Consider the following 17,764-nt stretch of genomic DNA (forward strand, 5'->3'; position numbering starts at 1 on the left):
GAATGCTGGGAATGCCCCGCCATATTGGCATACTGGGGAGCAGTCTTTGATTAAATCAACCTTCGGTTGCAGCTTAACCTGGTCCCTACGCCCACCCTGGCCCTACTGGGCATTCCTGATGATGACCAGCGCTCTCATCACTCCAAGCTTCTCATTGCCTATCTCCTCTACTATGCCAAAAAAGAAATTCTAATGAAGTGGGCGTCCCCAGACCAGCCGACATTGTCCTCATGGGAGGCTATGGTAAACGCATCCCTACCATTGTATACAATGACCTATTCCAACAGGGGATGTCATTGGAAGTTTGACAAGGTGTGGGGCCCTTGGACGTTGACTTGACTTGATAAGTGTTGGAGGGTGGGGTCTGGATGTTAGGTATATCTAATGCTGCTACTACCACGGCTTCTTCTCGGGGAAACCTCAATGTGTTAGGTTTACGGACCTTGTGAAATGCTTATTGTCTGCAGTGATTCATGTAAGATGTACTGTACTAGCCTATTGTGGTGTTTTGTTTGTTTACCTGGTTTGTGACACGTATCTGGCTTTTTGCATATGTTGTCTAATACATATTTTTCAATAAAGCACAACTGTTTGTTAAAAAAAAAAAAAAAAAAAGGCTTTAGCACTGAATCTATTCTATAGTCATTACAGGAAGGCTGTGGGAATGCATAAGTTATATCAGCATCCACCAGCTATACTTATCCACTGGTTATGCTGGCAGAAGTGTCCAAACCACCAAAATATAAATAGAGTAAAAAGCCAATCTTTCCAACCATTCAGCATAATTTAAAGGCTCAGTAAGTAGCACCCTTTCATGCACACAAGCCTCAAATCTTTAAACAGTTCTGGCCCTTTTGATGTCTTATTTGCTATTTCAGTAAAAAAAAAAAAACACTACATCTTTCTTTTTTACTTTATTTCCCTTTCCCTAAATTGTAAAATGACTTGTTATGTAAAATGTGGATGAGGTGTTCTTTCGGTTACATGTATTTGCCCTTCTTTACTGTTTAGTAAGTGTTTTGTTGTAGGATCGGATCGGGGCTGATCGGAGCTGACATCCGACACTCCATAGAGGTACAGGCGGATCTGAACAGTCCGCACGTGTGAAAGGGGCCTTGGTTGAAAAAGCTTAAAGGGTCACTAAAGGAAAAAAAAATTTTGCCTAAAATTAATGTCTGCAAGGTAGACAGACCGAATAGTGTAATGATTCTGTTACAAAACGAGTAAATACCTATTAAATTCCTTCATCTATATCACCTCCGGGATTCTAGTTTCTGTTCTCTCATTCACTTCCTGGTTTGCATCGTTCGTTCACGTTTGGGTTTGATTTCAAACCGCAAACCCGCAATTCAGTCTGACTTCGGGAGCAATTTCAGAGACATCCGTGTGGGTTAGCTGCTTTTGGGAATCGGCGCTGCATTGATTCGGACAGTGCCGTTGCTGGCACTAGGCGGCGATTTGACATGTCAAACCGCATTTCAAAACGGCTCGATGTTTATGTGGGCTCAGTATTAGTCTGAACTGAGACAATTTGCAAGCTGCAAACAATGAACACATAAAAATCTACCTCTTTCCTAGACCTACACAGGGTGGCCTAGCTAAGGGGGTGGAGAGAACCTGTAGGTGGTTACCACAGCAACAGTCAGAAGTCCACATGTGCTTAACCTTCTGATTGGCAGCTCATTGGGGCCCATACCCATGTGTTGGAGCGCTCTAAGTAGTGTCTCCTTAAGAGTCGGTGCATAGAAAAGTAAGGTGTTCCTAGCCAGTTTTGCAGCCAACCTGTGGTAATAGCTGACGCTCTCTTGTTACCTACACTTCCCACCTACATTCATGATTTTCCTCAGAGTCTCTCTTGTAATTCATGTTCCCCCGGGCCCTTTAGTGGATGAAGGTAAAAATAAAACTGTCTGTATCTGTGTAGAAGTCTTTTGTGGATACACATACACACAGGGCAGCAACCGCACTGTGAGAATACAGCTGCCCCTCTCCTGACAGTTAAATACCCGTGGGCTACATATGTTAAAGAGTAAATTCTAAAAAATATTGTATGAATAAGTGATGTTTGGATCAGACAGTAAATAATATGAACATTTTCTTTCTCTGATTCATCTAGACTAGCACCCACACCATTAACATGACTAGCACAGAACTTGAGAGGATGGGAGGCTGGGAGGAGGAGAATGAGGAACCAGCTGAAGATCCTCCACCTAAAACTTGTTGGGATAAATTCCACACAACTATTTCAAACTGGATGCTGCCTGCAGACCTCAGAGACAAGTATCTAGAAAGGGCAAACTGTTTACCGCCTCCAATTTTTATCATCATCATCAGTATTGCTGAGGTATGTTGTAAATTTACACAAAACATTGAACTTTGAAGAAGTTAAGCCTAATACATACCATCATTTATTTTTTTATTTTTTTTATGAACAAAAAAAACCTGACAGCTCAGGTTGGAGTCGCTGTATTAACAATCTGATGTTAGTACAGCAATATCCCCTGCTGTGCTATTGTGTTCTGACAGGAGGACAGCCCCCCGCCTGAACACATCTTTTGGTGCTTGGGGATTTCAACCTCTGGGCCAACTCCTCACTGGACCCTGTAGCCGACGCCTGCATCGACCATCTGGAAGGATTAGGTCTGCAGCAACTAATACTAGCCCCCACTCATGCCTCAGGTCATATGCTCAATCTCATTTTCAAACAAGATTTGGAAATAGACGTCTTGGAAAATGATCCACTACCATGGACCGATCACCATGCCATTAAATTCAAAATCACCAATAACGCCAGGCCTAAAAAAACGTGAAAACCGGTGATAACTCACTGGACTAGATCTCAGAGGAAGCTCCACTCGGAACTCTTCAAAACAACACTAGGGAACAAAATAAAAACAATCCAACAAAAACAAACAGCCACAGAAACACTTGATGCCATCAACAAGGCTCTACTACAGTCAGCTGACTTGGTGGCACCAAAACGCAAAACTCACATCCGAAAAAACAACTCCAGCTGGTTTAATGACCAGCTGACGTTGCTAAAGCAAGAGCGTAGAAGAGCAGAAGCTGCTTGGAAAAGGAGCTCTTCAGATAAAAACCACACTATCTACAAGATAATAACAAAGAAATATCACGAAGAAATCTTTATGGCCAAAAAAATTCACTTCTCCAACATCATCGCAAATGCCCTGAACCGCCCCCCTGAACTCTTCAAGCTGGTTTCGCAGACGATGAATCCAGCGTGCTTAGAGGCCCCCAATTCTAATTCATAACAATTTTGCAACGAATTATCAGATTATTTCATTAATAAAATTGAAAAAATCCGTGAAAGTATTCAGCAAAATGGAATCGTCCCTAACCTTTCCCCAAATCCCAAACCTAATACCCACATAAACCTGCCGCAACCACCAAAATTCACTCTAAAACCCATCACCATCAATGCCACTAAAACCATCATTGGGACTCTACGTAATAGCACAGCACCCAATGATATCATTCCCACAAAACTTCTGAAAGAAAGTGCCGATATACTGGCACGAGCTATCACGCAGCTCATAAACCAATCATTCAAGGAGGGCATGGTACCCACCTTGCTGAAACAAGGTACAATAAAACCAATCCTAAAAAAAAACGCCCTTGACCCCAAAGACCCAAATAACCGGAGGCCCATAACAGGTCTTAATGTTTTCTCCAAGATAATGGAGAAAGAAGTTGTACAACAACTGCAAATGCATTTAGACACCCATAAATTACTCGACACGTTCCAATCAGGCTTCCGTCCGGGTCACGGAACAGAAACGGCACTGGTCAAAATATGGGATGACGTTCTAGAGGCCGCAGATGAAGGAGAATCTTGTCTCCTGCTGGACCTAAGCGCGGCTTTTGACACTGTAGACCACAGACTACTACTAGCTAGGCTAGCTGAAGTGGCCAGAGTAGCGGAAGGTGATTTACTCTGGTTCTCCTCCTTCTTGGAAAACCGATCACAAACTGAAACTGGGATCTTTCGCTTCTGAAAAACGTACGGTATCATGCGGAGTCCCTCAGGGATCTCCCTTGTCACCCCTATTGTTCAATATCTACCTCCGCCCCCTCTTTGAAATCATCAGGAACCAGAAGTTACTCTACCACTCCTATGCAAACGACACTCAACTGTATTTCCGCATCTGCAACAAAAAGGATCATTCTCTTGGACTAGAGAAATGCCTTACTCTAATAGATAACTGGATGACATCCAGTTATCTTAAGCTCAATGGTTCAAAAACAGAACTTCTCCTGTTTCACGCAAACCGGAAAAGTTACCCCGCGTCAACCTGGACCCCCCCGCCCATTCTGGGTAAAAATATCACCCCTAGCACCAAAGTCAAAAGTCTCGGAGTAATTTTTGACTCCTACATGACAATGGATGCACAAATAGGGTCAGTAGTCAGCGGATCCCACCATCTGCTGCGCCTTCTACGCCGACTCGTCCCCTTTATCCCGAAAGAGGACATTGCAGTCGTAGTCCAGACTGGACTATGCAAATGCCCTCTATCTAGGACTCCCCAAATACCAAATCACTCGTCTGCAAGTCGTTCAAAATACGCCCGCTCGAGTGACTGGCAAAAAAACATGGGAATCAATCTCACCTTCAATGAGATCCCTTCATTGGTTGCCAGTAAAAGACAGAATCACTTTCAAGGTGCTCTGCCTAACGCATAAGTGTATTCACGGAAATGCCCCCCAATATCTATGCGAAAAAATAAAAGCCCATAACCCAAATCGCATTCTGCAATCCAAAAATCAAAACCTACTCCAAATACCCAAAGCCAAATACAAGTCCAAAGGAGATCAAAGATTTGCAGTCCAGGGACCTCGGCTGTGGAATGCACTACCAACTACCATCCGATTAGAGTCAGACCACTTGGCCTTCAGGAGAAAGATTAAAACCCATCTCTTCTGAGGTCCAGGGGTTTTTCCTTACCCATGGAATGGAAACAGCGCCCAGAGGCAATTCAGTTCGCATGTGTTGCGCTTTACAAGTTTCTCACTCACTCACTCACTCACTCAGCACTCATTGGCTCAAAGCGCTGATCAGGAGTCGGTTGGCAGACCTTTTTCGGTTATTAGCTTTTGACACAAGACGGCCGAACGGCTGCCATACACATGGGCTGAATGTCGGCCGGTTTCTATTGAGCCGGCTGATCCCGGCCAACATTCGGCCTGTGTGTACTAAGCTTTAATCAGAACTGAAGACAGAGGCAAAGATTCAGCATAGCTTGCGCTATATTTGCGCGGGCACAGGGCAACGATTTTGCCCTGCGCCCATGCAAATATTTTGCGCTGCCCTCGATTCACGGAGCAGTAGCTCCGTAAATTGCGAGGGCACGCCGGAAAACTTGCCCGGCGTAAGCGCACGCAATTTAAATGATCCCGCCGGGGGCGGGAATCATTTAAATTAGGCGCGCTCCCGCACCGAGCGTAGAGCGCATGCTCCGTCGGGAAACTTTCCCGACGTGCATTGCGACAAATGACGTCGCAAGGACGTCATTTGCTTCTAAGTGAACGTGAATGGCGTCCAGCGCAATTCAAATTTCACGGCGCGGGAAGGCCGGCTATACTTTAGCATTGGCTGCCCCTACTATTAGAAGGGGCAGCCTTGCGCTAAAGTAGCCGTACGGAAACTCCGTACCTGGCTTGCGCTGGGCCCGCGCAAGCTTGTGAATCAGTGGTAGTATGCAATTTGCATACTACACGCTGATACACAATGGGAGCGCCCCCTAGCGGCCCCCGCAAGAATGCAGCCTAAAATCTGCGAGGCATAAGAGCCTTATGCCGCGCAGATTTTAGGCTGCAGCCGGTGTAACGAGGTTCCTGAATCAGGAGCACTCGTTACACCGGAGCAAGTCAGCAATTGCGCCGTGTAACCTATGGTTACACGGGCGCAATTGCTTTCTGAATCTGGGCCAGAGTCTATCACAATTGGCGACTATTTCAAATGCCATCCTTTTGAAAGTAAAGCTAAATTTTGTCTTGGCTTCATACGATAAGGAATAAATGATGAGATATTAAAGTAGCATTATGTTATAACGTCTATTTTTCTATTAAATACAATTACCACTTCTGACATTTGTATTCAATTCATAAATATATTTTTTTGTAAGTTATGACGGATTAACTCTGATGATTTCAGATTTGTGTAGTATTTTCTTCTAGTATTTTGTTGCAAGGCATCTTTGTAACATGTGCCTTTTTTTTCTATTACTTTTAACCAGCTGGCAGTATTCATATATTATGCAGTCTGGAAGCCACAGAAACAATGGATCACGCTGGATACTGGTATTACTAAAAGCCCCTTAACCTACGTACCAGAAAAAAGAGAGGAAGCCTGGAGATTTATATCTTATATGCTGGTTCATGCTGGGTGAGTGTCATGGATATGCAATAAAGTCTGGCAGCTTACCTGTCTCCATCTGTTCATTAGAGGCCTGACTCTGTTCTGGTTGCCTTTGTATCACCTCTCCTTCCTGTATGGCCCCACCCAGGCCATCCCAGGAAGTCTATATTTACTGTTGCACTACAGGTCTGCAGTGCTGTTCAACCTTTGTTTGTAGCTTGTTCCTGTCTGCAGCGTGTTACGTTTACCTTCCTGTGTACCGACCTTGGCTCGTCTCTGACTTCTCCTGTTTGCCTGTTTCCCTGACCCTTGGCATGGTCCTTGTTTACCCTTGTCTGCCAGTTGCCCCGACCTCGGCTTACCCATCACTATCGCTTGTCCTGGTTGCTAATTCACCTCTCTCCCTGCGGAGCGTAACCTTGGGGGACCCCAGGGGTCGCGACCTGGATCCAGCTGCGGCAAAGGCCATCCTCACCACCAGAGGCTCTGGTGAACACAAAGCTGGGTCTTAGACTCCGCGCCCTGGGGAATCTTGGGCTCACGCTTCCTCTCTGATCGCAGCAGTCGGCCACAGGGTTCACTACCCTGTGGTGCATCCCTGACCCCAACGGGGTGCACTTGTCACCTGGCCACAGGTGACCTGACAGTGAGTATGGAGGAGTAAGTACCTCCTTCACTCAGTATCAACACATTGTATTTTTATTAACAATAAAGGATCGCTAAGGCAGGTCATAGATGGTGTGACTTTTTTATTTTCTGAATGCAGGAAAGAAAATCGCTCAAATCCTCATCAACACTGACCGACTGCCTCCCACAAAGCTATCAGGTTCTGCCTGGGGGGGGGGGGGGCATGAGGAGCCATCCCTACTGGGAGAACACATTGATTATCTCTAGTGGCTATAGCTGCTGGCAATATTTGAATGCTGAAAATACATCATGCTTGTTGTACCCAAGTCAATTAACTTGGGTACATTTAGCCTGCCCATAGATGGTTTGAATCTCAGCTAGTCCTTGCTGAACCGGTCGAGATTCAAACTATCTATGGCTGGCTTAATATAAAATAATACAGTGAAACTGGTAGTAGTTACATGAATATTTGGTATATGCATTCCTCCCAACTGTTCAGGATCCGCCCGGGACTGTCCCGCGATTTGATCTAAGTCCCAGCATCCCCTTGAATCAAGGCTTTGTCCCGGAGTTCCAGTGCTTAGCTCCAGTGGCTTGCCTGCAAGCACACACTAGCGCGGGCCCCAGTCACAACCGCCCTGCGCCTTGTGTGGGTGTTTAGGGTTCTGCACTGCTGTGTATTGTGACAGACACCCGGCGGTGAGAGATGCTGGCTGCCACACACATATTCAGTGCATGGCAGAGTGGCTTGCTGCCCCTCCCCATGGCATACGGAGGGTGGTGAAGTACAGGGGCGGTGGCCCTGGGTGCAATACCCAGAGGGGTGCCGGTGCAGAATTAGTACCGTATCCGCTGTCCCGACTCCCAAGTATGCTGTGCACCACCGGCCAGAACTGTCAATAAGGTGTTGAGAGAGGCGAAGTGCAAGCACCAGGAGTGAGGAGATCAATGCCACTGCCCATCAGTGTACAGGTGAGGATCAGAGCAGAGCAGAAGCTGTGATGCAGACATGAGGGGGGAGGTGGGGAGAGTCATGTCATGCCCAGACCTATGGGGCTGGTGGGTTGGGCTGTCCCCTCCCAGATTTCACTAGTGCCCTTCCCCCAGATTTCACCAGTGCCTCCCCCCTGATTTGATCTGTGCCTACCCCCCAGGCCACCCCCAACTGATAGTGTACCTGGCTGCTGAGAGAAATGACAGTGACTGTGCTCTCCCTCTCCTGTCATTCCAGCGATCCTCCATATGACAGGTGAGAGAGAGAGAGAGAGAGAGACTTGTAAAGCGCAACACATGCGAACTGAATCGCCTCTGGGCGCTGTATCCATTTCATGGGTAAGGAACCCCTTGACCTCAGAAGAGATGGGTTTTAATCTTTCTCCTGAAGGCCAAGTGGTCCGACTCCAGGTGACACCGGATCCATATATTGGACTTTACACTGTATGATTAGTGTCCCCTGTGTCCTCCAAGAGCTGCTCATCTTCCAGAAGCAGGTAATTATACAGTGTACAATTTGATCTATGGATCCGACCAGTGTCATGTGCTGTGAGGAGGAGCTCTCGTATGACATGAGGGGGAGAGGTTTGTGGAGGGTGGGGGCTATTTGCACAGGGAAGGTTAATTGGGGGGATATTCTTGCTAAGAGGAGAAATGGGAGGGGGAGTGAATTTGTGCTAGGAGGGGGGTGGGGGGATTTTGATTAAGAGGAAGAATGAACCCTGTCCTACTGACTCCTGTCCTTTGTGCTGCTGACCCCTATACCCTTCCATACTGACTCCTGTCCCCCTTCCTGCTGACCCCTGTACCCTTCACTACTGACTCCTGTCCTCCGTCCTGCTGACCCCTGTACTGTGCCTTACTGACTCCTGTCCTCTGTGCTGCTGACCATTGTGCCCATTCTGCTGATCCCTGTCCTCTGTCCTGCTGACCCCTGTACTTTTCCCTACTGACTCCTGTCCTCTGTCCTGCTGACTCCTGTACCCTTCCCTATTGACTCCGGTCCTCCATCCTGCTGACCCCTCTACCCTTCACTACTGACTCCTGTCCTCTGTCCTGCTGACCCCTGTACCGTGCCTTACTGACTCCTGTCCTCTGTGCTGCTGACCATTGTGCCCTTCCCATTCTGCTGATATAGTACCTGTCCTCTGCCCTTGTTACCCTTCTTCTCTGCCATACCCTGGGCCCTGCCCTGCTGACCCCTGTATAGGTACAAGGAAGCCCAGGTTTTGTTTAACCACACTCCTTAAACCCCTCCCACTGTTAAGAGTTTGGCCAGAACCACATTTTGTCACGGTGCGCTGCGTGTCGCTCATGATTTTATCCTACAGGGATTCTTGTCCATGCACTCAGCAGACCCAATGGAATAACCCTTTCTGAAAGGACCAACTGCTATTGGGTATGAGTCAATAAAGTTTTTCACAATCACAATGTGAACAGTACAGAAATATTTCATCTGTTGTGTTTCTTTTCCTAAAATCAATACTTTCAGGCTTCTTTAGTTACATTGTTATGACATGACTGTTTCCTATCCACAGTGTACAGCACATTATTGGTAACCTGTTTCTTCAGCTTCTTCTTGGCATCCCATTGGAGCTAGTTCATAAAGGTCATCGAATTGCATTGGTGTACCTTGCAGGAGTCATTGGAGGTCAGTACCATTGAAGATACAATTTAAAATTTTAAGCTTCTAACTTTATTGGTGGAATTTAACAAAGCATTCATTATTTTTCTGTCAGTAGGGTCCTTTTAAAATAGCCTGCACCTGATTCAAAAATCCTTGCCGCCCATTTTGGTGGCTTTACTGGCACGTGGGGCAGATTTATGTAGTTCTTAAAAGCACCACTGTGTAAAAGCTCCTCAGCTACTGTTGCATCTCTGTGACCGCTGCAGTGGCAGCAAGGAGCTAAGCTACATAGAGGACGGAATGTCTCTGTGGACACTCCAACCCCAGGGAGCACATGCCTGGCACAACAGATACATGAATCTGTCGCCCATACCAGCATTTGTCATGCAGAGGGGCATCCAAATTCTAAAGAGTTTTGTAGACTTTCTTTATGAATTCCCCTGTATGTATCTACTGTGTTTAATGGAAAGCCCTAACACGTGTGTGTATGAAACATGCCTATTAAAGCCACAGTTGATACATCTACAATCCTTGCATAATATGGCTCTGCAAAACAGGTATGCAGGTCCTTTATTAGCACAATCAACGACCTTTAGGGCCCTTTCACACGTGAGGACGAACGGACCGTCCGGTTACGGACTTGTAATGTATCCCTGTGGGATTAAAGACGTTAGCGGATGATGCATCCGCTAACGTCCGTAACGATCCGCGTCCGCAAAGTTCCGCTTTTTCAGACGGAAGAAAACCCTATTTTTCTTCCATCTGGCGGAACTGATCGGATGAATACGGACACACGGTCCGTATTCATCCGATTCCCCATAGGGGAGAGCAGAGCAAAGACAGGGCGGTCTCTGCACAGTGTGCGGGGACCGCCCTGTCCGCCGACAGCTCAGCAGGGATTTACAGAGGATCCCCGCTGAGCCGACGGACACACACAGGGCGGATCAATACGGATCCGCTCCGTGTGAAAGGGCCCTTATACACTGAACAGTGCAAGAAAAATGTAAACAAATGAAACCTACTGTTCCACCCAACCCATTCACTCTGAAGCTGCTAGAAATATTTGGCACATATTAATATAAATACATTGTTTTCTTGTCATTTTCAGGATCATTGGCCAGCTCTATCTTTGATCCATACCTGGCTCTGGTTGGTGCCTCTGGAGGAGTATATGCCTTAATTGGTGGCTATTTCATGAATGTCATAGTTGTGAGTGTCTTGACATGTTTCTTGACACTTAATTTCATTGAGTTAAGAGTTATAATGTGCAGCAAAGTAAATGGTATCCCAATTTAGTTTTTTTTTTTTAACAATGAGATATACAGTATGATTTATTTATATACCAAAGTAGATCATAATAGCCAATAGTGTAGCTACCGATCCTGCTAGCAATGGTAGAACTGATACTGGTATTAAAGCGGAACCTTATCCCATCAATTTTCAAAAAAACTGTTACAATTAAGGCATGCTATGAATGCTAACTGTCACTTTTTTGCTTTTGCTCTTAAACTGTCAAACCATCAAATGGCTGGTGTCATGATTGATCACGTGTGCAGCACCATAGCAGTGGAAGATTAAACAGAGGCTAAGATGGCAGCTTCCTTATCTAAAAAGAATAGAAGGGTTTAGTTCTTCTTTAAAATTACAGTTGAGAGTTGCTGTGTTAAAGGAGAAGTTGAGCCAAAGGCTAGTCTGCTGTCGGCTGATGTCACTCAGCCTGTCCAGGCTCTGGAGGGATCCTGACTTTAATGTTGGGTTCCACCCAGATGCCAGGACTGGCAGCTGGCTCAGCCTCTCAGAGTGCCCCTGAGATCCTTATCCAGCTATTCCCATCCCCTACACATCCCGGCACTCCAGTGAATGTTGGAGGGGCAGAGCCAGTGACTGGCAGTCACCAGCTCTCTGCTCAGAGCGGACCTGGGAATTGAGCAATCAGCAGTCTTTAATCTCTCAGTTCTCTGTATTAGAGGTGGCAGTGGACATATGCAGCATCCACCCAGGAGAGCATGATTGTTTCGTTTTTTTGTTTTTAATCCTGAACTTCTCTTTTAACACAGCATTTGTAGAAGCTAATGCTGTCAAAAAATGGACAGCCTGACACAGTTTTTAAAAATATTGCTCATAAGCTCGTGAGATACTGTACAGTGCTTTGAAAGGGTATTCATACCCCTTGAAAATTTTCTGCATTTTGTCATGTTACAACCAAAAACTTTAATTTATTTTATTGGGATTTTATGTGTTAGACCAACACAAAGTGGCACATAATTGTGAAGTGGAAGGAAAAATGATAAATGTTTTTCAATTTTTTTTACAAATACATATCTGAAAAATGTAGCGTGCATTTGTATTCAGCCCCCATGAGTCAATAGTTTGTAGAACCCCCTTATAGCTGCCAGTCTATTTGATTATGTCTCTGCCAGCTTTGTACATCTAGAGAGTGAAATTGTTGCCCATTTTTTCTTTGCAAAATAGATCAAGCTCTGTCAGATTGGATGGAGAGCGTCTGAATAGCTATTTTCAAGTCTTGCCACAGATTCTCAATTGAATTTAGGTCTGGACTTTGACAGGGACTTTCTAACCATTCCATTGTAGTTCTGGCTGTATGTTTCGGGTTGTTGTCCTGCTGGAGGTGAACCTCCACCCCAGTCTCAAGTCTTTTGCAGACTCTAAGGCCCCGTACACACGACAGAGGAACTCGACGTGCTTGGCACGTCGAGTTCCTCGTCGAGTTTTGGGATGAAGCCGCCGAGGAGCTCGGCGGGCCGCCTTCTCCCATAGAACAACGAGAAAATAGAGAACATGTTCTCTATTTTCTCGTCGAGCTCCTCGGCGGCTCCATCGAGCCAAAACTGTACAGACGACAGAGTTTCTCGGCAGAATCCGGGTTTTGACCGAGTTTCTCGGTGAATTCTGCCGAGAAACTCTGTCGTGTGTACGGGGCCTGACAGGGTTTCTTCTAAGATTACCCTGTATTTGGCTCCATCCCTCTGCCCATCAAATCTGACCAGTTTCCCTGCTCAAGAAAAGCATCCTCAGAACATGATTCTGCCACCACTATGTTTCACGGTGGGGATGGTGTGTTCAGGGTGATGTGCAGTGTTAGTTTTTCGCCACACATAGTGTTTTGCTTTTAGGCCAAAAAGTAAAATGTTGGTCTCATCTGACTAAAGCACCTTCTTTCACATGTTTGCTGTGTCCCCCAAACAGGACTTTGTTTGTCTTGTTTTCAACAATGGCTTTCTTCTTGCCACTCTTCCATAAAGACCAGATTTGTGGAGTTCACAACTAATAGTTGTCCTGTGGACAGATTCTCCCACCTGAGCTATGAATCTCTGCAGCTCCTCCAGAGTTATCATGGGCCTCTTGGCTGCTTCTCTGATTAATGTTCTCCTTGCTCAGTCAGTTTAGGTGGACACCCATGTCTTCGTAGGTGTGCAGTTGTGACATACTCTTTCCATTTTCGGATGATGGATTGAACAGTGCTCCGTGAGATGTTTAAAGCTTGGGATATTTTTTCATAGTCTAACCCTGCTTTAAACTTCTTCACAACTGTCTGGTGTGTTCCTTGGCCTTCATGATGTTGTTTATTCACTAAGGTTCTCTAACTAAACCTCTGAGGGATTCACAGAACAGCTGTATTTATACTGAAATTAAATGACATACAGATGGACTCTATTTACTAATTAGATGACTTCTGAAGGCAATTGGTTTCACTAGATTTTAGTTAGGGGTATCCGAGTAAAAGGGGCTGAATACAAATGCACGCTTTTTAGATATTTATTTGTAAAACATTTTGAAAACCATTTATCATTTTCCTTCCACTTCACATATGTGCCACTTTGTGTTGGTCTATCACATAAAATCTCAATAAAATACATTTACGTTTTTGGTTGTAACATGACAAAATGCGGAAAATTTCAAGGGGTATGAATACTTTTTCAAGGCACTGTACACAGTAACACAAATTGCATGTGTAGCACTACCCCCGGAGGAGCTGCTGGTTGTTTTGGGTCTACGCTCTGTGATCAACCCCTTAAAGTGGCTCAAAACCCTCCCTTGACACAACTGGTAATATGGGAGTTGTGGACCCCAGTAACTTGTGGGGAAGCACAATATCCCGTTACACTACAACAGATTATGCAAATTAAAGGGGTACCTTAAATGGAAGGGATCCTGCAGTATGAAAGACAGGCTGCACACAAACTTCAAGATAACCAAAGTAATACTTTACTTGAAATGGAAACAAAGGAACATGAGTAAAACAGTGATACATTATTTGCAGCGCCCTGCAGGATCAGTAACAATAATAATGCATAGGTGTGAGCTAAACTACAATGTCATACAGACCTGTGTAAGCACACAGCAAGGGGGACTCCTTCAACAAAACATACACATTGAAACGCCCCCTTGCCAAGCCTCACCCAGCTCTCTGTCTCTCTACAATACTGTATAATGTAATAGAACCAATTACTCGATCAACGAGCAATAAAATGAATATTAACAGCATGCAACACTAAATAGATAGTCCTTAAGTATTATAGCTAATTGATATGGCCTGGCATCCCAGGCCTAACCTCAATACAACTTTATACTAACAGTTTGTGCACTTGTGCGTTGGCGCGTAAAGAGCAATTTATAATCCAAAAGGGAAATAGTAAACTGGTGAAAGTTCCCTGAACAGTCAAACCGCAAAGATGGATATCAGCAATCCACCCTCCCGCAAGATAGTCAGTACTCTCGGGCAAGTGCCCGTCTCACCCAACCGGTTCAGGCCTTGTCCTTCTGTGGCACTCCGTCCCTGATCTCCAGTCACAGTCCTGTTAGCCGGCAGCCTTCGGTTCTCAGACAGGTCGCAGGGATACTGGAAGCCCGTCCGATCACTCCGACAGAGGTTCTGTCTCTTCTTCTACAAAGGCGCTTCGCCAGCTGCGGCCTACTCCCCGTGGAGACACTTCTGGCAGTGTACTCCTGGGTTGAAGAGGCGGTCCCGAGAGAGCGCGCCAAACACGTCCACCTCCTTAAATTTCCTCCCTCAGCAGGCGGCGTGGAAGGCAAAGTATCTTGGGGTTATCCAGCTGGTCTCTGGTAGTTTATTACAGGTCAGGGCAAATGGAGTCTCTTCTTCTCCTCAACTCAATTCCCCAACATTCTCTGAGGTACCAGAACAAAATGTAAACAACAGGTGGCTCTAACCCATCTCGGCCACAAGAGGGAGCTAAGATCCTTCACGATCAGCATTGGTAGTCTTTTATATCACATCAAAAGGGTGATACCCCGCTACACATGCAAAGCAGATGAGATTGTTTGTGCTTTCAGTTCAGCTCACAGTTACCAGATAATTTCTGTAGTTGCTGAAAATATTCCTAGTCTGAAAAATGAAAACAAAATGCAGCCAACGCATCTAAGGACTGGTAACTGTATTAAGTGTTTGTTTTTGGGTTTAAGTTAAAAGTTGCCTTTTAATCATTACTGTATTGTTAGGGTTATGAGAAGTGTGTTCATTTGTTATAATACACTTTACCTCTCTCTCTGCAGAATTTCAAAGACATGGTACCATTGTTTGGAATTTTTAGAATTCTTTTCATTATAGTAATAGGTAAGAATCACAATATTAATGTTTACTATTTTTAGTGTTATCTCATGTGTCATATCTAACAGTGCATAGATTGATATCTACTTAAAAATATTAAACAACAAACTAATGAAACCTGATTATGGAAATTGTAATTGGATTCAGATCCATACATACAGTGTTTGTACTTAACATCTTTCTTTTTTGTTATTATCCTGATTTAATACATTCAATTAAATGTATTGAAATTTAACATTAAATAAGGAATCTGTGATTCCTGAACATGTAGCGGCTTTCTAGGCATGCTTATGGTTTACTGGCAGGGCTCAATAGGAGATCATACATATCTAAATTGCTGTCAGGGAAGCCTTCTGTCATATACAAATAAAAAATCATTTAGTCTTAGGGACCTTTCACCATTACCTTTGTCCACTCCAGTCTGCAGGGGATTCATGAGCAGATCCCCTGTTGAATCGGAGGTGCACAGGACAGATGACAGATTTTTACATCCGTGCCCATTCAAATTGTGACTGTATTTTGACAGTGGACAGGAGTGGAACCACAAAGCCTCTATGGGTAGCTGGATGTTACAAGACTTATGTCCATTTAATCTGATGCATCACGTTCAAGTCCATAAAAACAGAAAAGGATGTAGCATTTTCTATGTTTTTCCTGGACCTGGATGAATTCGGAGGTACAGTAGAAGGTAGCCGGTTTACATCCGCCTGCCCATAGATCCTCATTGAGCTTCCGATCAGGTTCGCCTGAAAGCCCGATTGAAAGTGCCCTTAATATATTTCCTGTTGAACATACTTTTTGACACTGTATCAAAGATATCCGCAGTATAGAGATTGTGATTTTATTTTAAAATGTTTTAGCTGCTAGAAATAAAGAAGATCTGTCTTTTTATTTTACAATTTTGCCCCCTATGGCAAAAAGTATATGTAGTACTTTGTACCATGTTTCTAAGTGCTTTTTAACCCTTTTTCAACCTGCTCCTCCTCTTCTTCTGTCACGGCTGATTCGAAAAAAGCTTTGAAGGATTCCTAGCTGCAACTTGTCTTGGCTGTGAACACTTTCCTGAATTAAGCAATGGCAAGAAGAATGCAGAGGGAGAGAGGACATGCCAGGCTCTGCATTCCTCTTGTCTTTCCTAGCCTTGGGAAAGTGTTCACACCCGAGACAAACTGCAACTGTGAATGAGGCATCTCCTTCACACCTGTTGTCAGATCAGCTATGGCAGGAGGAGAGTGGCAGGTGAGTACTCATAACTAGAGTTAAAAAGCACTTAGAAACATTGGGACAAAGTACTTCAAGTACTTTTCACAAAAAAATGTAAAATACAAATTCTAATGATAAATCCTCTTTCCAATTGGCAATTGGGCAACATAAATTAAATCTTATCTGTACCCAAAACTTTTTTTTAGCTCTGAAGAGAATAGGAAAAGGTCAGAATCCCTGTTAGGTTTACTGCTATCTGGGGCTCCATTATACACCCCCCTTCCTGTCCTGGGAACATCCATTTACCAAACAGGAATATAAAGAATCTCTCTATCATATCCTCAGATGGCAGTAAAACCTGAAAAGGAGTTCTAATACTTTACCACTATATCCAAACTAAAGCAAAATTGTGACTATAAATACAGTTAAAATAATTTGCCTCAAAAGTGAGGCAATCTAGGACTGAAAGTGTTTAAAGAATATGTGCACATTAAAGGTGAAGTACAGACAAAGCTCATTTAGCTGTACTTCTCCTGTGGTTCACAGGAGTGCAGTTTGTTCTGTTGGCTGACATCACCGAACCAGTCTAGGTTCGGGCAAGATCTCTACATTGAAGTCGAGCTCTGCCCACATGCCTGGACCGGCACCCGGCTCAGCCTCTCAGCGAGCCACTGAGAGCCTGAGCCGGAAGCTCCCGCCCCCTCCACAACTCAGTGCTCCAGTGAGCGCTGGAGGGCAGAGCAGAGAGCCGGTGACTGACAGCAGCTCTCTGGTCATGGAGCTGTGAGAAGCCAGTGATCAGTGGTGTTCGATTGCTCGGTTCTCAGTGTTAAGCCTCATACTATCAGATTTTCCAAAGGGAATTGTGTGATGACAGGCTGTTGGCGGAAAATCCGACCGTTTTTATGCTCCAGTGGACAATTGCTGTGAGATTTTCCGCAGACAAATGTTGGATGGCAGGCTTTAAAATTTTCCGTGGACAATTGTCTGTCATATTTTCCCAGCGTGTGTACACAAGTCTGTTGGACAAAAGTCCAAAGAACAAAAACGTGCATGCTCGGAATCAATGCTCACCAAACACGACATTAGCAGAAGGTGCCCAAAGGGTGGCGCTAAAGAGCTGAAAAAAAAAAAAAAGTTTTGTGTTTGTAGTTGTGTGCCGTTTGTATGCAAGACAAATTCCTGGCCAACACCCTTCGGACAAAAGTCCTACGCTTTGTCTGCGGAAAATCCGATCGTGTGTATGACGCTTTAGAGGCGCTGGGGGACAGATGCTGCATCCACATAGGTAAGTATGATTCTAAAAAAAAAAAAAACATACGTCTCTTTTAACTAAAAACCCTTTAGC

At 44.8% G+C, this 17,764-nt stretch overlaps 1 protein-coding gene across 2 annotated transcripts in view; it reads left to right on the forward strand.

The window, feature by feature from the left end:
* The window catches only part of RHBDL2 (rhomboid like 2), a 35,563-nt gene that overhangs the window by 13,512 nt on the left and 4,287 nt on the right, over nt 1-17,764 (forward strand). For both annotated transcript variants that reach the window (XM_040337195.1, XM_040337194.1), the window contains 5 exons: nt 2,117-2,344; nt 6,255-6,403; nt 9,535-9,647; nt 10,732-10,832; nt 15,159-15,219. In XM_040337195.1, coding sequence (XP_040193129.1) covers nt 2,138-2,344; nt 6,255-6,403; nt 9,535-9,647; nt 10,732-10,832; nt 15,159-15,219 — 631 coding nt within the window. In that variant the 5' untranslated portion in view covers nt 2,117-2,137. The remainder of the gene's footprint in view (nt 1-2,116; nt 2,345-6,254; nt 6,404-9,534; nt 9,648-10,731; nt 10,833-15,158; nt 15,220-17,764) is intronic.

Source organism: Rana temporaria, chromosome 2 (genome assembly GCF_905171775.1).
Source record: "Rana temporaria chromosome 2, aRanTem1.1, whole genome shotgun sequence".
Taxonomy (NCBI): Eukaryota; Metazoa; Chordata; class Amphibia; order Anura; family Ranidae; genus Rana; species Rana temporaria.